This window comes from Canis lupus, chromosome 37 (genome assembly GCF_003254725.2).
Source record: "Canis lupus dingo isolate Sandy chromosome 37, ASM325472v2, whole genome shotgun sequence".
In the NCBI taxonomy this organism is placed as follows: Eukaryota; Metazoa; Chordata; class Mammalia; order Carnivora; family Canidae; genus Canis; species Canis lupus.
In genome coordinates this window covers 10,737,126-10,758,339 of record NC_064279.1, presented here as the reverse complement: position 1 = coordinate 10,758,339, position 21,214 = coordinate 10,737,126, and the positions used below count along the sequence as shown (strand labels likewise).

The following is a 21,214-nucleotide window of genomic DNA, read 5'->3' as shown; positions in this document are numbered from 1 at the left end:
TCCCCCCCTCCTCAAAAGATCTAAATTTTTGAGGTTGGCATTGCATATGTTTAAAAGCTACAACATGTTGATTTGATACATTTATATATTGCTATGTATTTTTAATATTTCCAACACTTAGTGCAGAGATTGGATCCTAGAAAGTGATTTATAGATGAGCCTTGTACCCCCACCAAGCATCTTCATAAATGGAGAAAAGAGAGAGGAATTTATGGAGACTCTGCTCCTTGACCTAGAGGATTGGTTGAGGTAGGAGTGGGGCCTCTACAAACCTATACCGCATCTTACCTTAATCTAATTTGTTTGGTTGATTTCAACAAATTACTTGTGTAAATATAGAAACCCCCTGGGAAAGGCCATTCCTACCCCAGTGGGGACTCAGACTGCCAGAAGGTAGCTGGAAGACCCTGGCATTAAGGCTGAAGGACAAAATGAGGAGTTGTACCTGTTTGAGGCATTACCTAGGATCCTGGTGTAGTATGAGCCTATCTTCTTCCAGACTTCTAGCTACCCATACTACACTAATCCCATGTTGTCAAAATCTAAGTTAAGATGTTACACTTAGGATGTGCCTGGATGGCTTAGTCAGTTAGGTGTCTTAAGTTTGGCTCAGGTCATGATCCCAGAGTCCCAGGATCAAGTGGGGATCCGGTTTCTCCCTCTGACCTTCCCCACTCTCATATTCTCTCTTTTTCTCAAATAAACAAACAAACAAACAAACAAACAAATAAAATCTTTTAAAAAAAGATGTTACAGTCAGTTTTGAAAAAACAAATTTTAGCTGTGCATAGTGTAGCTCAGCCCAGACCCATCCTGTGAACCTCGGGATTGCCTCCCTACCCATATCTCCAGCACCATGAGGCCGCAGAAGAAATTTTTATCAGTCCCTCACCTCCTCCTTCCTCCTGTTTGGTATTGGGCCTCTGTTGGCAAGTCCCCTCACACCAGAAACAGTTTAAGCCTCCCTCTACCCCAGGGCTAAGTACAGAAAATGTTATTGCTGGAAAAGTTACAGGAGCCAAGAGCTGTATTCTAAGGTAAGGATATCGAAGAAAGCATAGTGGTTACTTCAGCAGCGGGAATGGACAAAATAATAAGCAACAGATCTAAGATAAACTATACATACACAGAAAAATTGGAGACACTGGGGTGAATCCCATGTGGCCGATATCCCTGAAAACCATCACTGTGTTGACCTGACTTTCAAGCATCTCCAGGTGCACATCAGACGCCGAACACCAGGCTGAAAGCACCTTGTATCTGACCCAGTCTGTAATTTCTATTATCTTCAGACATTCTGAGTTTCTCTCTGCACCTGCTTTCCCCGCATTTACTCATACAGGTAATGTCTTCTCACCTCCGCAGAACAGAATATAACAAAAAAGTTTGAGTTAGAGTCAATAGAAGTAAAGAAGAAAATAAATGACTCGTACAGTGCCGTCTTCGAGAACTTCAGTCGAGAGAAAGAGGTAACTTAGCTGAAAGCACATCAGGGGTTGAATGTGCAGCCCTGGGGGGACATTGGGTTCCCAGGGGTGCCTCTGTAAGTTGGTGAGCTTTTTGTCTCTATGTGAGTATTCCTTCTTTCCCAGCTTCCCTGGAAATACATGCAAGTAAACTGGCAGTCTTGCTGTCCTTATCCAGATGGTCTTACCACAGGGTTACTGTGGGATGAAAATTTAAATTAATGGGAAATAATAGAGTGCTAGACACCTACAGAACCTGAAATTCCCTATTTTGCTAAAACCCCCATCTCTGATTGTTCCTCCTCATTGTTGACTAGAGCTGAAGAGAAATGGCAGTGTAGCAAACTAAACTAACATACAGTTCTTAGTAAATAAGAGGAGCTATCCCAAAGTTAGAGGGTAGGAGAGGCAGCTACTGCTGTTCATCAGGTCCCCACCACCTTCATACTGTTACCAGGTTATAGTGAAAGTGGGTCTCAGATTGTTGGACATTTACTAAGTGAACATGCTTTCGCAAGCAGGCCCCAGGCTCTCTGAGCTTTTAGGAACGAGGAAGATTCATCAGAGGTATTTGCAAAGGCATGACTGAGGTAGGATTCTGTAACCACTGGGGTGAGCATCAGGCAGCCAGAGCTCCTCCTAAGCAGACATGGGACCATCTAGGGATCAAGTCTTAGATGCCATTCCCAAGTGCGTAGGCTACACGTTTTGTTCGATTCCTGTCCTCTTTTCCTGCAAAGTGGACTGGGCCTCTCAGATAGTATCTACCTGGAATATTCCACTTTTAACGCCCATTTCCAACTATCGTGCCAATTAAAAAGCCACTCATTTCACCAATCAAAACCCATTTCTGGCATTCACTACAACTGAGCAACACAGTAATGAGAACACGGGGCATGCTGCGCAGTGTGTCTGGGGCTTCTGGGGTCTGGAGAGCTCAGACATCTGAATAAGAAGGAGCAAATTCCTCTAGTAATTCCTCAAATCTAGAGACTTGAACAAGTATTTCCTCAAATCTAGAGATTTGATCATCTGCATGCATCCATTCCTGTCACCTATTTTCTCTCCAGTAACACTGACTATAAATCTGTAAATGCTGCTCCTTCTCTCTCTCATAAAAACGTAGTTTACACTTAGCAAAATGCATAAATCATTAAGTATACTGTTTGATGAGTTTTGACAAATGTACACATCCATGTAACCAACATTCAAATAAAGATCTAGAGCATTTTATCAACCCACAAATCACTCTTGTATTCCTTTCCATTTAAGTCCTATCTCCTTCAAAACTTGCCCCAAGACAACCACTGTTTCTCCACCACCATAGATTGGTTATACCTGTTTGCTTTCTATAAATGGATCATGCAGTACATGCTCTTTCGTATATAGCTTCTTTTTCCTCAATACAACATCTGTGAAGTTTATCCATTTGTTGTTTATCTCAGTGATTTCTTACTTTTATTGCCCAATAATATTCCTTTGTAGGAATATCACGCAGTATGTTTACCATTTTCCTGTTTTTGGAGGTTTGAGTTGTTTCCATTTGTTGTCCTCCCTATTTTATAAAGATTTTGTAAACACGCTTGAACAAGTATTTCTGTAGACACAATTTTTCATTTCCTTTGGGTATATACCTAGCAGTGCTATTGCTGGTTTCTAGGGTATTAATAGGTTCAACTTTATAAGAAAAGCCAATTTCCATAGTAGTTATACCATTTCACTCTTGTATTTTAAATATACAAGAATTCCAGTTGCTGGACATTGTCAACAACTAGTATTGCCATCCTTTTAAATTTGACCCTTCCAATGGGTGTGAAGTGGTATTTCATTACAGTTTTAATTTCCCTGGTGACTAACTATGTTGGATGATTTTTTCATACACTTATCAGACATCTTATATGTCTTCTTTTGTAAAATGCTGGTTCAAGTCTTTTGCCATTCGTTCATCTTTTTATCATTGATATGTAGGAAAACTTTATATAATGTGGGTACAAGTTCCTTGTCAGATACATGTGTTACAGACACTGTCTCCTCGCCTATGGTTTGCTTTTTTCATTTTGCTCGTATTATCTTTTGATGTGCAGAAGTTTTTTATTTTGTTGAAAGCCAAATTATTAATTTTTTCATTTTCATAAAAAAGTTACAGCTTTTTGTGTCCTTTCTATGAAATTGTTGCCTAGTCCAAGGATACAAAGATATTCTATGTTTTAAATAGCTTTGGGATACCTGGGTGGCTTGGCAGTTTAGCGCCTGCCTTTGGCCCAGAGCATGATCCTGGAGTCCCTGGATCGAGTCCCACATCAGGCTCCCTGCATGGAACCTGCTTCTCCCTCGGCCTGTGTCTCTACCTCTCTCTCTCTGTGTGTCTCTCATGAATAAATAAATAAAATCTTTTTTAAAAAGCTTTGTAATTTTAGTTTTTATTATTCTGTTATCCATTTTGAGTAATTTTTATGTATGGAATGAGGTAAAGGTCATACATAGGTCATTTTTTTTCTGTTTAAATATCTAGTTGTTCTTATAGTTCCATATGAACTATAAGTTCATACTGAGGCCAAGGCAACCATTGTCTCAATTACTATAATTTGAGATCAGGGAGTAATAATCTAGTTTTGCTCTTGTTTTTTTTTTTTTTTTTACTTTTATTTTTTTATTTATTTATGATAGTCACACACAGAGAGAGAGAGAGAGAGAGAGGCAGAGACACAGGCAGAGGGAGGAGCAGGCTCCATGCACTGGGAGCCCGATGTGGGATTCGATCCCGGGTCTCCAGGATCGCGCCCTGGGCCAAAGGCAGGCGCCAAACCGCTGCGCCACCCAGGGATCCCTTGCTCTTGTTTTTCAAGGTTATTTTGGCTCTTCTATATCACTTACATTTCTATATAAATTTCAGAATTAGTTTGTCAAGAAAGTATTCTGACTGAGATTGTAGTGAACATAAAGATCAATCTGTGGAGAACAGAATGTTCAATAATATTAAACAATATTAACAATATTCAACAATAAGTAACCTTACCAAGGTTGTACATAAGTAAGATTTTCAAGATTTAACTTTAAGATGTCATGTCATTAGTTTATAATGTTTGCTTCATTATACCAGAATACTATTCTGGCTTTCTTAATTCTCTGAAAGAAGTGCCAGAAACCCCAGTCCTGATCCTTTCCAAATAAAATTATTTTTTAGGAGCTATTGAAACAACATGAAAAAGACACCATAGAATTAGAGGAGCTGAAAAAGACCAAACAGGTAAGCTTTTTCATTTTTCCTGTGGAATTAACATTTTACAAATGCATCAGTAAAATTATATGCTCTTAATAAAATGTAATCTATGATAATTTTCCAAAACAAAACAAAACAAAAAAAGTGGGGGGGAGGGGAGACCTAAAGCTGAATTTGCTGGATTCAACAGGTCAAAAAGAACCTTAGAACTATAATATAAAGTCATCTGTAAAACAAAACTCTTAGTGTCTTTCTAGAGCAACTTGAAGAAATATATAAGCAATATGCTGTGTGATCTTAAGTGTCAAATGCCTTCCATTTCTCGTAAGACTTAAACCACAAAAGAGTCTTCGTTTCTGAAATATCAAATTCTTCCTTTAAGCTCTAAAATTATACAGTACTGCCCCTGGGAATTCTAACTTCAAGCCTCTCTTTAAAATTCTAAGTGTGCCTCACCCCCAACAGTTTCTTCAAAGAATTCTGTTCTTCCGGGACAAATTATGGCACTTCCATGTGAGAGACACCTGAAGGGAAACTGTTCAAACCCATGAGCTGCTTTGTGGTTCTTCTTTCGCAGAGAATTTAACTTGAATCCAGAACGGACATGTTTGGGAAAAGACTAGACATTATAAAATCATGGAATGATATCTTAGAGCTTAGGCAAGACTTCATCATTGCTGGGTAGACCTCAATGTCTTGCTTGGTAGAGGGATAGGCTTTGGAACAAGAAGACTCAGTGTATTATAATAACTGCTTTATTGAGCTTGTCTACTAATTCTATCATTCATTTTTGGATCCATTTCTATTAATTGATTTTGCTTATTTGTGGTCATATTTTCTCACTTACTTGCATGCCTGGTAATTTTTTATTAGATATCTGCCATTGTGAATATTTTTCACATGAAAAACATATTCACATGTGAATATGTTTACCTTATTGGATGCTGAATATTTTTGTATTCCTTTAAATATGTTGGTACTTTGTTCTGGGATGCAATTAAGTTACATAGAAACAGTTTGATATTTTCAAGCCTTACCTTTAAACTTCATTAGGCAAAATTAAAGCAAAATTAATTTTTCCCCTTACAGAGATAATACCTTTCTGAGTAGTCTACCCAAAACTCTATGTATGCTGGCTGGTGGGAATATAACTATTCCCAGTCCTGTGTTGACCCTAGTGATTGTTATACCTGCTTCATGCTGGTTGTTCTTTCCCCTAACTTCATCTCCTTCTATTTCTTACCCTCCATCATGCCACTCCAGTGGCACTGAACTCCTTGCTGTTTCTTTAACATGCCAGGATCCTCTACTTTGAGGTCTTTGCACTTGACATTCTTTTTTCCTGGGAAGCTTTTTCCCAGATAGCCACATGACTAACTTCCTTACCTCTTTCTGGTCTTTGCTTAGATGCCACTTCTTGGGGGGCCACTCTATTTAAAAGGCTTAACAACCCACTCCAACACTTTCTTTCCCTGTTTTATTTTTCTATACAGATTTATAACTGTCTAACTTGATAAACTTAATAAAGGCAGAGATTTTTGTTCGTCTTCTCTACCACTAATCTGCAGTTTCTAGAATAGTGCCTGGCACATCACAGACATTCAGAAAATACCAATTGACTTTTTGAATGAATAAATGAATAAATGAATAAAAGAATGCTAAATCACTTGGCACTTTGCTTTGCACAATGTGATTGCAGTAGGTGATGGTACCTCTCTAGTCTATAAATCTTAGGAGGATGCTTATTCCATGGGAAGAGCTCTGAGGACATTATAAGAGTTAAATGGGGCTGACACCTGAAAGCAGAGACTCATATGGTTCATCTTTATAGTCTATCCAACATCTATCTAATGTAGAGCCCATATTTATCCCTTCCCTGCACTTAAACTCATCTTCTATCTTATCCTTGGTTTATTTTAAAAATTTTAATGCAATTATTTTACTAACTTCTATTTAATTTTTATATCCCCTCACTAGAATGTATATCCTTAATAGTAGGAATTTTATTTTTCTTGTTCATCATAACATTCCTGGTGCCTACAGCAGTAAAGTATTTTTTCCTAATTAAAACACTGTTTTTTAGAGCGATGTTTGATTTACTGAAAAATTAAGCAGAAAGTGCAGAGATTCCCTATATTCTCTCCCAACACAAACATACAATTTTCTCTGTTATTTTTAAAGAATTATTTATTTATTTACTCGACAGAAAGAGAGAGAGAGCAGCACAAGTAGGCAGAGCTAGAGGCAGAGGGAGAGGGAGAAGCAGACTCCCCATGGAGCAGAGAGCCCAATGCAGGGCTTGATCCCAGGACCCTGAGATCATGAACTGAGCTGTAGGCAGACGCTTAACTGACTGAGCCACCCAGGTGTCCCCAATTTTCTCTATTATTAACATCTTGCATTAGTGTGGTACTTTTGTTACAGTTGATGAACCATTATTAATACATTCCTTTTAACTAAAGTCCATAGATTACATTAGGGTTCACTCTCTGTGTATTCAATTCTATGGATTTTGTCAAGTGCATCAAATCCATCATGCCAAATACCATATCATACAGAGTAGTTTCCTCACTTAAAAGTCCTCTGTCCTCCACCTATTTATCCCTTGCATACCCTGGCAATCACTCATCTTTTTACTGTCTCTATAGTTTTGCCTTTCCGTTAATAAATATTTGGTTTAATGAATGAATGATTGATAGCTGTCATGACAACCCATGAGAGCTCTAATGAGGGCTGGCTTTGAGACAGTAATAGTGAGTTTGAAGAGAGGAGTATTGATGGGCAAGACACAGAGGAGATAGACTTAACAGGGTGAAGTGACTGAACAGTGTAAGAGAAGGAGTAAAGTTGATGCTTCACCTTCTAGTCCAGGTGCCATGTAGACATTGTCATGTTGTCCTGAAACAGTTTCTTCTTACACAGGTCATGGAGGAAGAATTGAATACACAAGCTGTTATCCTAGAAACACTTAACACGACCCTCTACCAAACCCAGATGGAACTCCAGAGAGAGGCAAGTCCCAGCTGGAGTGGGGATGGGGGTTGTGCAGAGGAATCCAGGTTTCTGTACAGCTCTACAATATAGCTCTGCTCCAGATGACTCTGATTCGGGAAGGATAGCTATTAAAATGTATATGTCTTTCAGAAAGCTACAGTGGGAAATCTGGAGAAAATGCTCCAGATCAAGATTTCTGAAGCTGAAGAAAAGTTTAAATATACCATACAGCTTCTGACAGAAGAAAACATTCATCTAAGGTATGAATGACACTGTTGAAAAAGACATGGCTGAGTTATCTTTAGAAAGTGGGAGGGAGTTTGGGTGAAAAATAGATGAAGATGAACCCAGGTATTCCCTGATAAAGTCAAGGCACAGCTACTTCCAGGAGGGAAATATTCACTCAGAGCCTGGCCACAGAAGTCACATGCTAAGGTCAGACAGTTCCTCTGAAGTGGAGCTGGGAATGTGTCTCGACTCCTCTCCCTTACCTACTCTTAACTTTAGTGCAAAAAAGCACGTGAAATTTATCTAAGGGTCTCTGGGTTTATTCAGTCCTGTCAATGCATTTTAAATCCCTAAAGTCCTCTGCCCTCCAACCTATTCATTCTTTGTTTCCCTTCCCATCTCCTGTAAATTACTGATCTTTTCACCATTACTGTAGTCTTGCCCTTTCCAGAATGTCATATTGTTGGAATCTGTAGTACATATTTAATAAATACTTGTTTAATGAATAAATGATTGGAAACTGTTGTGACAACCCATGTGAGCTCTGAGTTTTTACCATGTACCCTGAGAGTTTAGGGGTTTAGATGTCCGTAGTTTACTCTTAGATACAGCTGCATTTAGTTCCTGTGGAAATCAACTTTAGGTCAGAAATTATACTGAAGATGAATTTTAAATCATTGAGATATATTTTGGTCAATATTTTAATAAAGGGAAGCTATTCATTGCATTAATTTGGTAGTATAAGAGAGTAAAATTTTCCTTTCTTCCCTTGTAAGTTTTTTGACTAATCTAATAGTTAAACTGACATGAGACAGATTAACAGGGGAAAAACAAATTTAATTTTGTATGTACAGGAGCTCATAAAAATATGAAACTCAAAGAAGTGACCAAAGCAGGCTGCTTTCATACCCTTTGGACAAGAGTCAATAAATCTGTAAAGAATTGACAAGACAAGGAAATTTGGGCTTGGGGTAGTAAATTAATGAGGAAGTAACAAGGTTTGTTTATACAGCCTTCTCAGTCCTAAGTTCCCTATTTCTGGTGATAAGGATGTCTCTTTACCTCCTGCTATAGGGACGGTACTTTTATTTCTGGCTTTCAGGGGGACAAAGGAGGGTCAGAGTATCTTTCTTGTACTGGTTATTGCTAAAATAACTTTAATTCAAACTAATCAATCTGCAAGGTGATATATTTTGGGATGGCATACTTTGTTTCCCCTAAACAAAATATTCCTCATCTGGGATTTTGATAAATAAATATCATATCTCACTAAATTTAAAACCACTGCAAGTAATGTGTCCAACTGCCCCCAGTGAAGGAATGAAAATCATATTTCTCTCCCCGCCAGATATCTTACATCCCCTTCTACCCTTTGAGTCTATAGTGATACATCTTCTCTTTTTTTTTTTTATAGGAGGAAAATAATCGCCAAAAATGAAGAAATTTATGAAGAACGATCTGGGAGGTCAACCTTTAGTTATGAAGATTATTCTAATACTTTAGAAGATTATAGCAATGAAAAATAAGAATTATGAGCAGAAAAATTGTTAGCCAGGGCAAAAGATGGTAGGAACACCATCTCTGTAGGCTTAGAGAATTCTTGTGAGATTTTCTTGATAAATGTGTATTATGGGTTTAGTTCCGGGGTTGCCTTGGTTCTACTTTTGTCTTTTCACAATTTGCTTTCTTCTAAGTGGTTGGGAATGTTTGAATTCTCATCTCAATTATACAGAGTTTCAAGACTTCATTGAAAGGCGATGTTCTCTATATCTGGATCTGAGTTTTTTCTGTGCCATTGTACTATTTTCTCTTCCACATTTGTGTATTTCATTATGAAAACACTGATCTAAGGAGCTTCTCCCTGTTAAATGTTGACTATATTTTGAAGTTTAACTTTTGTGCCCCTGGGACATTGAGCTAGCAAGATGATAATTTATTAATTCAATTCCAAAAAACTTTTCTTTTACATGTGTCCCCACTGCTCTACTTCTCAGTCATATTCCTTATGCTATGATTTGGGGAAAGTGTCTGATAATTCTTGCCACCTTCTCTAAATAATCACCAGAATTCAAATGCCCACAGGGCAAGCAACGCAAATTAGTGAAGTGGACTGGACATAAGGAAAAACAATCGCACAAACACGCACAGTGATAAATGGCCATTGGCAGCAGCCTTAATATAGGGGATTGAGCAGGGTGGTATGGGGGACTGGGTGAACCCATTCCATTGTTGCACACAAAAGCATAGGATCAGATATTCTGATTGGATGTTCTGATTTTTCAAAAGAAAGTATTGTGGTTTTTAAGTGACATGTCCCAATTTTTAAATACAGGCAACAGTTTTTTAAAAAAATACAACTGTGTGAGCCAACATTGGGAGGCTAAAATGAAACCTATCTGTGATCCAAATGTTTTCCACCTGTGAGATGCCAATGGCAAAAAACAAAGCCAAAACAAACAAACAGAACAATCTCCAACCACCAGTAAGTTAAAATTCTATTTTATTGTTAAAAATATTATTGAAAAAATTATTAAAAATTTCTTTAAAAAAAGGCAACTTTGTATAAAATGAAGTTATAAAGAAAGAGCTAATGCAAATACATTAATGTACAATACTATCAGCAAAAAAGCAAGTATCAAGTGATACAGAAGCATGATATATATTCTAACATGTATATATCTTAGAAACAGCCTCTAACAAAACATAAAAAATTTATATTTTAAAAAACCTTTAAATTAGTGTAGAGGGTGGCTTGGAAAGAGAGGGACTGGAAGTACAAAAACATAAAGTTAATGTGCTCTTAACATCAGTCCTTTCAAAAGTGGATTTTTCTTTAAGATTTTATTTATTTATTCATGAGACACACAGAGAGAGGCAGAGACATAGGCAAAGGGAGAAGCAGATTCCCTGTGGGGAGCCCTATGTGGGATTCAATCCCAGGACCCCGGGATCATGACCTGAGCCCAGAGGCAGATGCTAAACCGAATCACCCTCGTGCCCCTCAAAAGTGGATTTAATGGTACTTATAAATAATAAGAACAAGGAAAATAATTCCTAGATTTTGTGAAATCTAAATCTAAACAGAGTTATGGTGCCTTTTGCCACTGAAGCAGGGTTTCCTGATAGCTCAGGAGAGGAGGCTCATGTGTTTCTGGGATGGCAGATCACACAAGTCAGAAGAGATCAGGTTGGATGTGGGAGCGTTACACATGAGGTTTTTTACTAGCTAGGTCAGATAACAAAAATCTCCTTTAGTGTCCTTTGAGAGGGGGTCACTGGCATCCCCCAGCATACTGTCAAGGCATAGAAATTCAACTGAGTAAATTTAAAGACCAAATAGGATCAAATTGCATTAAGTCACTTTCCTAAGGGGAATGGAAGGAGTTTGTCCAGTGGATTATTTCACCAGTGCTGACCAGGTAGGTAATTCCATGCTGACTGCTTAAAGATTACTTCCTGGGGAACTGAAACTTCATTTCAGTTAGGATTTAAGTCTTGGTTTGCTGACGTGGGGTTTATTTAGCACAAGTGACTCCATTTGGGGCCTGCTGTCTCTCTCTCTTTTATTTTAAAATTTTATTTCTTTATTCATAAGAGACACACAGAGAGAAGCAGAAACATAGGCAAAGAGAGAAGCAGGCTTCCTTCAGGGATCCAGATGTGGGACTTGATCCCAGGACCCCGAGATCACAACCTGAGTCAAAGGCAGACGCTCAATCACTGAGCCACCCAGGTGCCCTTGCTGTCTCCTTTTAAACAATACATTTTAGGAGTGCCTGGCTGGCTCACTTGGTAGAGTGTGTGACTCTTGACCTTGGGGTTGTGAGTTCTAGCCCCATGTCATGGGATTGGGGGTTGGGGGGATGAGAGGGATAGAGTTTACTTAAAAAAAAAAAAGTCCCAAAATTACCCCTTAACAATTGTACCTCACATTCTGCTCCATAGAATTACATCCAATTAGTGCAAGTTTAAATCTGACAAATTCTCATAGGAACCCGGAATGAAGAATCAGCCCTTTCACAGAAAGGGGGAAGATTATGGTTTTCTTGACTTTGTTTCCCAGTACTTGAACAGCATTCACTTATTCTGAGGCCTCAAGTGGGAAATTGCTTTCTCCATTCTCCCTCTTCTTATGCCTTATAAAATCTCTGCACTGCCATTAATTCTGTGTTCCAGGTTAAAGCTTTGGAATGACACCTTTAACCTTTTTTTTTTTTATCTACTCTGAGTTTTTTAAAAAACGTCTTCATTGAATCAAAATTAAAATCATACCTATGGTTATAAATCTCTAGCTATTACTGCAAAGCCAGAGATTTAGGCTTAAATTTGCCTAGGAATTAGGTTGTCCAGATTCTCATCCTCTCTCCTTCCTGCCATCCAAAAAAAAAAGAGAAAAAAAAAGCAGCATTTTACAAACAAATAAATTATGCATAGTGTTATGCAACTGAACAATAACATCAATTAGGAGGGAAGAAGAGTTTTTTTCTCAGTGTGAAAGTTGGTTGTGGCATTTGTTTTCCCATGTTTTTCCTGTCATCTTTATTGCTCACTTCAAAGTTCACCTCGGTAAGGATGGTGAGAATATCTTCACCCCTGAAAAAACAACAATACCGTGACCATCTGTTGGGGAACAATACTGGCAAACCCTTTCATTCACTGTACTTAGTGACTGTTCCTTCCCTCAAAACATCAGGCATTTGAAATCGTAAGTTGCTAAACTAAGATGTGTCAAAGCTTTTCAGTAAAGGAGTAGCGTTAGAGCTTAAAAACTTATCTTTGGTTTACTCAACATCTCTATCGAACATCAGAAACCTCAGGGTCAGGATCACATTTGGGTTCTTTCCCCCCTGACTTGTTTGTACCTTACTCTTCCTCCTACTATGTCATTTGCCCCCATAATCGCCTCAATGTCCCCAAATATCCTCTCTTTCTGTGATCATCTATGATTTCTTTGGGCAAGGAAAAATCCAATGTCTCCTGCAGCTACTCCCCCCTTTCTCCCCAGCCTATCTTTATCAGGTGAGCTGGGCAACCTGTTCATCCACCTCTGTAGGATTGGTGGTTTAACTTACAAGAGAAAGACATGATGTTGATGTTATGACTCATTCCTTTATCTGCCATGGGAAATTCTTACTCTTCATACGCTTAAAGCATGATGAGATATAGAGCTAGAAGACTTCTTGCTATTCATCTGTCAGGTGTGCGCTTGGGTGAACTGTGACTACAAAACCATCCTTTAGCTAAAGGAAACATACAGTATAATAAATGAAGGAAGGATGTTTTCCCACATATTGTGGTTTCACATCAGACCAAATTAGTGGGAATATAAAGAATTACTATTCTTTGGTACTTTTCTCTCACAACACACCAAGAGGGTCGGTTAGCTATTATAGAACTTTAACAGAGTTGGAGGATGTTAAACATTGAAATGGATTATTACCTTCTTGGAAGACTTCCAAAACTAGTTGCGTTGGCTCAGTTATGTTTCTGCCTAAGAACAGAGCTGCACTGATTTTACATCATTCCCTGTTTTGTGACACTCTGACTGTCCTTTCGGGCACTAAATAAAAGAAACTCTGCAGTAAGTATCTCAGTTTTTTTCCATCTATGAACTAAAGATGTGAGCACTTACCCCCTCTCCCACTTTGCAACTGACCTGGGAAGCACAACTATGTAATCCATAACTAGATATTTGAAATGAGTAAAGGGCAGAGTAGCCAAAAATTACCTAGGACATCTTTCTCTTAGGCTCTGGCAAAGTGATTGTATATACCATGTCCCCTCCATGGGGTTTCGGTAGGAAACACAGTTGTTCACAGTGGCCATCCCCAGCAGAAAGTCAGCATCCTCTGGGATATATCTCTTCTGATATGATGAGTCCATTTCTAAATAGGCTTCCTTCTGTTCAGAGTCAGTCTCAACAGCTATTCCTTTCTGGTATTTATCCCCTTGACAAGCCTGAATAAAAAAGATTTTGGGCTTGCCTGCAAGGGAAGGGCACTTTGAACCAGTGAAGTAAGAGGTCAGCTCATAGATAGGGGCTTCCTGCCCATCAGAGCCATAGATGATGCCCTTGTCTCCATGGGAGAGGATGCAGCAGATGAAGCAATCCTTGCTACTGTGGTCCATGCTTTGGTAGGATTGCAGAACTTCACAGATTTTCTTTGCTGTAGCATCTTTGAAATGCACTATCTCAAAATGAAGCTCACTAAAGGTCTTACTCAACGCATCTGAAAAATGAAATAAGAAAAGTCATATCACACCAAAGTAAATCCCAAACCATAGTCCGGAGCTAGAGAGAGCAATGATCAGATTAAGAATTTGAACCAGAACTGAAGAATAAGACCCTTTATATTCCTGGCTGAATTTCATAGTTTTCTGATACTTACTGTCCCCAGTTGAAAACATTTCCAGTCCTGAGGCAAATGATAAAGGGGAGAGAGTGCTATTGTTAGCTTTCTGTCTTTTTTGACTAGTCTATATAAGATGGGTAAGCTATTATTTAGGCTTACTACCAAACCAATCTAAATAATGATTGTATTACATAATCAGAACAAAAAACAAAAAAAAATAATAGAAGATTCATACTTATTTTATCTTGAACTCTCTCAAAATTGTTTATCAAAATACAAGATATGCGGGGCACCTGGGTGGCTAACTTGGTTGAGAATCTGACTTGATTTCAGCTCAGGTCATGATCTCAGGGTCCTGAGATCAGGCTCCCTACTTAGCATGGAGTCTGCTTGTCCTTCTCCCTCTGCTCTTCCCCTCACTCGTGCTCTCTCTCCCTCTCTCAAATAAATAAATCTTTAAATAAAAAAATACAAGATATGAACGTTTGAAAAATCAGGTATTTATTTATACATTTTAGACTTTTTTTCATAGAGGATTTAATTTAATTTTTTAAAAGATTTTATTTATTTATTCATGAGACACACACACACAGAGGCAGAGACATAGGCAGAGGGAGAAGCAGGCTCCCTGTGGGACCCTGATATGGGACTTCATCTCAGGATTCCAGGATCATGACTTCAGCCAAAGATAGACGCTCAACCACTGAGCCACCCATGTGTTTCAGATTTAATTTTATTTAAATTGAATTTGCCAAAATATAACGCCCAGTGCTCATCTCATCATGTGAAATTTTAGACTTGTATTGAGTTTCTATTATGGAGGATGAGCATTTGATGCTCTTATATTGTTCACAAATTTTAGTTGAATCAATAGTACTATGTAAATACAATATTCTTTAATTATGTTTCCTTCCTTATTAAATTTTTTGTCTTTCCTGGAATTAGTAATTGCTGTATTTTTTCATTGGTTTGTTTTCTATATGCATAAGCTTATTTTTGCCCAAGTTCTCTAAGATCTAGTCAAAGTCTTTCAACATTTTCAAGGTGCCTGACTCATTTCTTTACCTAAAAATTGTATATACACAGTGAAGTGATTACCACAGTCAAGCTAATAACATCTCCTCACATACTTAATTACCCTTTGTGTGTGTGTGTGTGTGTATGTTGATGAGAACACTTAGCATATTTCTAGTATTCAATACAGTATTATTAACTATAATAATGTTGCACATTAGATGTCTAGATTTTTCTGCAACTCTGTACCTACCCTTTGACCAAAAGGCCAGAAATACAATCAAATATTATTTTAATAAGAATTTTGATAGTGAGAAGCTTGGGTGGCTCAGTCGGTTAAGTGTCCAACTCTTGATTTCAGTTCAGGTCATGATCCCAGAGTCATGACATGGAGCCCTGCATTGGTTTCCACACTGGATGTGGAGTCTGCTCAAGATTCTCTCTGTCCCTCTCCCTTTGACCCCTCACACACACACACACACACACACACACACACACACACAGCTTGCATGCCTCTCTTTCTCTCTGTCTCTCTCAAAAAAAATTGTTTTAATAGTAAATGAATGGAAATCAAAGGTCTGAAATCTTTTCTTCAATACCAAGGTGTATAATAAGGACTGATATAGTAAATGGACTTAAGCTCTGTGGCTTTGGAAATCTTAGAATAAATTTGCTTGAATAAACTGTTAACAGAGACCATTAGCAGAGTCTTGGTGATTAAAATCAACCTACACTAATTTTCTAAGTTTTATTCAGTTAAAAAAATAAATCATTTCTTAATGTTATGACTCATAAACACCATTTTCAAAAATCCATTTGTTGGGTTGGATTATTTCTATTTATTACTTTTAGTAGTAGCCATTTCCATGTTCACCTGTTGCAAATTCTTTTCTCATTTAATTTATGTTCTCATAAGTTTTCATTTAACTTGTAAGTTCTTAAAAGTTCTCTTATAAGTTGTTCCTCCTAAATAGGCTGAGCAAAAGAATATCTGGCAGTTTAATATTTGGAAATGCTATTTCTATTAAAGATTCGCAATTTCATCTATCCAACTTTGTAAATGCAACTTCTATATGTGGTCTTGGTCCCAAGGCAATGTTTTCTCCTAATACTTAATACATTCTACAGAAGCACTATTCATTAAGTTGAATTAAAAGCAAAGCTTATTATTGCTGCTTTTTATTATAAGCCTTTTAATAAGACTTGATATTTTGTCTTATATACATTACTTTGGTTTAAAAAGTAGTTAATAAAACAAAAGCAGAAAATATATAAAAATGTTCTTCATTTCCACAAGGAAATATGATTACATTCATTTTTTTTCTGAAACATGAGGCCCTGTTGGTACAATTTTTGTTCTCACCTTTTGATTAAAAAACTTATATATTAGAAATATTTCACTTCTTTTCAGGGTTCTACTGTACCTGCATCCAAGTCTGTTCCATTCCTATCCTTAATGCTCTGAAGTTTGGGCACTTCCCTCCGTGCTACACTAAAATCATAATTGTTGAAGATCAAACAATATCCTCGAGGTTTGCTTTTCATTCGGTAAACTTTGTCCGATGTCTGGAAAACAAAAATCCAGCCCAAGAGCTGACTCTGTGAGTCAAACACTTGGGATGTGAACAAATAACTCCCTAGTAAGAAGTGAGGCTGTCCTCTTAGCCAAACGGGGACACAAGTGCACTTTCCATGGCCCTACCCCAACTTGACATTATTTCTCTGGTGAATTAGTTTCCACCTGTTCCTTTGACACGGAATCCCCACATTTCTGCCCCACAGTTGTGTGTAAAATCAGTGTCCCAGTACTTGGGCCTCTTGAGCACTTTGCACATATATTAACACTGTTGTCATCATAACATATTTTCACCATTTGTTCTTGTTTCTGCTCAAGACAACTAACAGCTGTGCCAGGAACTAGACTGTATTAATTTGTGAGCATTCAATCAGGAAAATGCTGAGTGGATGAATGTCTTAATGCTGTCTCTGGGCTGCCTATTGTCACCTCATGCTTCCACTGGCCATCTAGTCAACTCATCTATGTTTCTAGGCTAACAGCCCAGGGCCTGCCCTTCACACATGACATCGTACGGTCTGAGGATTTTGAAAGCCAATGACTTAATTTGGCTCTCAGGACCACAGGGACTGAAAGAGAGAGATGTACTAGCCAGGCAGGTCTTGCCTAACTGCAGGTTACAGTATCCTGTGTCCTGACTTTCCCAGGGTTGTTTCAATGCTGAGATACTCAGCATTTACTGGGAAACCCATGCAACTCCTCGAGGTAGAGAAAAGGGCTCCACACTAAAGGCTCAAATTCCTGGTTCTACTACTTAATAATCTTAAGACTTTGTGCAATTACCTAATCTTTCTGGCACTCAGGACGGTTAGCTGTTCAGTGGGGACATGAACACTCAGTAGAGTGCTTTACTATTTGCAAAGTGCGACATGACTTTGGTCAATCCTCGATTTTCAGGGCTAGGTAGGTCTGGTGATTTGCTCAGGAGCCCACTCATAACTGGTCTCTCTCAGTTTAATTTCAAGTCTCCCCCTGGACAGGTAGCATTCAGGTTTTCCTCTGCTTCCTGCCACAGAGAGGAAGTAAAAAGGGCTAATGGATCAAAATGTGGTTGGTGAATCTTTGACGGTTAATAAACCCAAATGATTATGTCTAGAAAGGCGATTCTTTCCCCAGCTCATTGAGATGAGAACATAGAGACGGCTAGATCATGAGTATTTGTTGCTTACCCCTAAATCAGCACAGAGAAACAGTTTTGAAATGTCACCCTAAAAGAAAAGGCTTTGCTTTTCCCAGTCCCACTACACTTTTCTGCCAAAGCCTTCTCCCGCTTCAGCAGGGCAGATGCTGAAAGGGTTGCCAGGAGGCTTCTCGATTCCTCAGCCCTCCAACTATTCCAATGCCTTTGTCTTTGGATTTAAAATAAAATTTTAATGCTTGTTACTTTTAAAACTTAAGAAAATCACATGTTAAATTTGTCTGTTTGTGAAAATTTTCTATACTTCTCAAAATTTCCAGGAAGCATCTGCCTCTTACTAGTTTATCTGGAAACTTGAAAGCTAAGGAATACAAGAACTAGAATCTGCAATCCAAAGAGAAAAAGGAGTCTGAATTTCTACACACCTCTGATTCATAGTCCTGTTCTCCTAGAGAGTCCGACATTGGCAATATCTTCACGGATCCCTCCCTTATAGGCAACTGAGACATATCTGGAATGAGACATAGAAGGGAGGGTATTTTGGTAAAGAAACACATAGCACCAAGGATACCATAAGGTCCCCTTTAAAATGAAAATTCATGGACTACCTTGAACATAATATCCTTGCAGTCCACAGAATAAAAATTGTTTTACTAACTCTTCACCTATTTTAAACTTGTCAGCCTGGGGCTGAAGGCCTATGTCTTTTGACAATAGTTGTGTATCTTTCAACATGTAGAGAGTGACAAGTAGGCACCAAGCCGCCTACTTGGTAGTAGGTATCACGTCCATTAAGATGTGGACGTGATAGAAGGTTGTGGGGAGAGGAAGCAATGGGGGTATCTGATAATAAATTAACTGAATAAGTCTTAACATATTTCATATTACCATTTGAAATTTCATCTAGACTTCTTTGAAGGTTCATTGTTTGCTCTGAATTAAAAAAGAAACATTTGATTAGAAATAATTGTGACAGAGGGATCTGTCAATTTAAGAATACATTTTGCTAATTCACAGTAGTCAAGTTATTTCTACCTCTGTTTAATTCTTCGTAATCTGTGATTTTCTTCAGCAGGCTTTTGTTGATTTGGTCACAGATTCTTTTCAGGGTGTCCAAATTTCTTTCCCCTAGAATGACCCTCTTCTCCATCTCTATGAAAATATCAAGCAAGTTCTAGAAGGAAGAGAAGTAAAGTTGGAAGACTGGATTGAGACATACTGGTTTTTAGATTAGATTTTCTTTCTTTCTTTCTTTCTTTCTTTCTTCTTTCTTTCTTTCTTTCTTTCTTTCTTCTTTCTTTCTTTCTTTTCTTCTTTCTTTCTTTCTCTCTCTTCTTTCTTCTTTCTTTCTTTCTTTCTTTCTTTCTTTCTTTCTCTCTCTCTCTCTCTCTCTTTCTTTCTTTCTTTCTTTCTTTCATTCATTCATTCATTCCACTTTCTCCAAACAGAGGGCCTACTCTAGTTTCCCAAACTAACCCTCCTGACAGGACATCCCAGTCTTATAAAGCCAGTAGAGCACTAGTGAAGCAATTCTGTGTTGTATGGCCCAAGAAGACAGAAATGAGAAGGTAGAGGAAAAGTGACATCAGGTGTCACCCAGGCCCCAAGCCCTGTGCTGAAATCAGCCATGGACACCATTAGGTGAAGTTGTGAAACAGCTTGAGGTGCATGGCTGAGACAAGGTAGCCTGGTCCCCATAGTGACAGCCCTGGGAGCTGCGTCTCTCCTGACACTGCCTCTGGTCCCTGATCCACCTCCAGTCCCACGTTCACACACACACACTCACACACACACACACGTACACACATGCATGCACACGCACATGCACATATACAGAGTTTCAGGTCCCAGGTGGTTTCAGAGACTGCAGAAGTGGGAAGATGTCTCCAGCTCACCACAGTCCTTCCCCACATTGGGCTATGCTTCCACCACCAGTCTTCTTTCCGAGCTACTGACTCTGCCCTGCTCCTGATAATTAATGTGAGCAGTACTTCACAGTATACAAAGGAATTGTATCTGCAACACTGGGGCCCAACAACATTTTCCTTTCCCCTAGTTAAAAAGTGAGAGTCCAGGTTGCTTTTACTGGACCAGCCCTCTCTCCAGTCGCAGCAGTCCCCACTGACTGGCCCAACCTCAGGACCAGATCTTGGTGAAACATCACCAGGGCTTACCAAATCATCATCCAATTTACATCTGGAGATCTCCCGGCTCAAGAGAAACTTAAAGGATTTCAATTCCAATTTGCTTACATCTTCTGAAATCTGAAAAAGCATGACCCTGTGGTGGGAAATGGAGACACTTTAGAAATGGCTTCTCAGATAATTTCCCATTTGACAAAAGGAGTTGCAGTGGAAACTTGATTCTGGTCACCACTCCTTAAAGACAGCTAATGACATACTTTATGAGTTGAATCTTTGGAAAGAGGCTGCTGCAGGGACATAACAGACTACTGACTCATGCCCCAATGCTCCACCCTTAACAGAATTTGCAGTTCCACTGACTATGCCACACAGTTAATTTCAGTGAGATGAATTTTGTTTTTCCTTGGTCCTCCACTATAAAGTCACTTATTGCAGTAGAAAAAAATGAAAGTTTTATTTTGGAAATTATGCTTTTCAACATGCAAACTGGATCATCACTTCCTTGATTAAAACTTGTTAGCGCTCTCCTAGCTGTCAACTTCCACAGGAAGGCTCAACACTCAGTTCCGGAATACAGACCTCTGTGCAGCGAGTCCAGCCTACCCCCTCAGCTTCTCTAGCGACTCCTCACCACCAGTCCCCCTCCACCCCCCAAACACACCCAGCTGTCCTGTCCCCACCTTTATCTATGCTTTCACATCCCCATTCCCTTGTCCATCCGCAGACACAGAGTCACCCACTAAGCTTGAGTCCCGCCCGAGTATGCTTGAGAATGCATTCACCCCACGGTGCCTTGTATCCCCAGAAAGTTTACATACATGTTGTAATTGTCTGCTTTGGAAGCCCTCTGAGCCCCTTGAGAGGAGGGTTCGTGCCCTTTTTGTTTCCATAAGCCCAGGGGGTCACGAGGTGAAGTATGTAAGTGCAGGGGGCCTAGACTACTGATTTCGGAACTCTGGTTCCATCATCTCAGAGCCGTGTGACTTTGGACGTGTTATGCGCTCTTTTCCCTCATCTGTAAACTTGTAGATAATACTATATACCACTGGGACATATTAAGAATAATACGAACAAGTTTATC

General features: G+C 38.8%; 2 protein-coding genes across 12 annotated transcripts in view; one reads left to right on the top strand and one right to left on the bottom strand.

Moving 5' to 3' along the window:
- Positions 1-9,661, top strand: part of FLACC1 (flagellum associated containing coiled-coil domains 1) — a 33,785-nt gene extending 24,124 nt beyond the window's left edge. For all 4 annotated transcript variants that reach the window (XM_049106635.1, XM_049106636.1, XM_025441655.3 and 1 more), the window contains 5 exons: positions 1,366-1,469; positions 4,651-4,713; positions 7,609-7,698; positions 7,831-7,940; positions 9,323-9,661. In XM_049106635.1, coding sequence (XP_048962592.1) covers positions 1,366-1,469; positions 4,651-4,713; positions 7,609-7,698; positions 7,831-7,940; positions 9,323-9,434 — 479 coding nt within the window. In that variant the 3' untranslated portion in view covers positions 9,435-9,661. The remainder of the gene's footprint in view (positions 1-1,365; positions 1,470-4,650; positions 4,714-7,608; positions 7,699-7,830; positions 7,941-9,322) is intronic.
- Positions 9,662-10,391: 730 nt separating this feature from the next.
- Positions 10,392-21,214, bottom strand: part of CASP8 (caspase 8) — a 41,721-nt gene continuing 30,898 nt past the window's right edge. For 6 of the 8 annotated variants that reach the window (XM_049106632.1, XM_049106631.1, XM_049106630.1 and 3 more), the window contains 7 exons: positions 20,164-20,269; positions 19,025-19,163; positions 18,878-18,922; positions 18,415-18,500; positions 16,700-16,841; positions 13,637-14,138; positions 10,392-12,501 (listed from right to left, as the gene is read on the bottom strand). In XM_049106632.1, coding sequence (XP_048962589.1) covers positions 12,366-12,501; positions 13,637-14,138; positions 16,700-16,841; positions 18,415-18,500; positions 18,878-18,922; positions 19,025-19,163; positions 20,164-20,269 — 1,156 coding nt within the window. In that variant the 3' untranslated portion in view covers positions 10,392-12,365. Of the gene's footprint in view, positions 12,502-12,980; positions 13,149-13,636; positions 14,139-16,699; positions 16,842-18,414; positions 18,501-18,877; positions 18,923-19,024; positions 19,164-20,163; positions 20,270-21,214 lie in introns of all 8 variants that reach the window. The other 2 variants (XR_004812402.2, XM_049106633.1) reach the window with 2 other exon arrangements.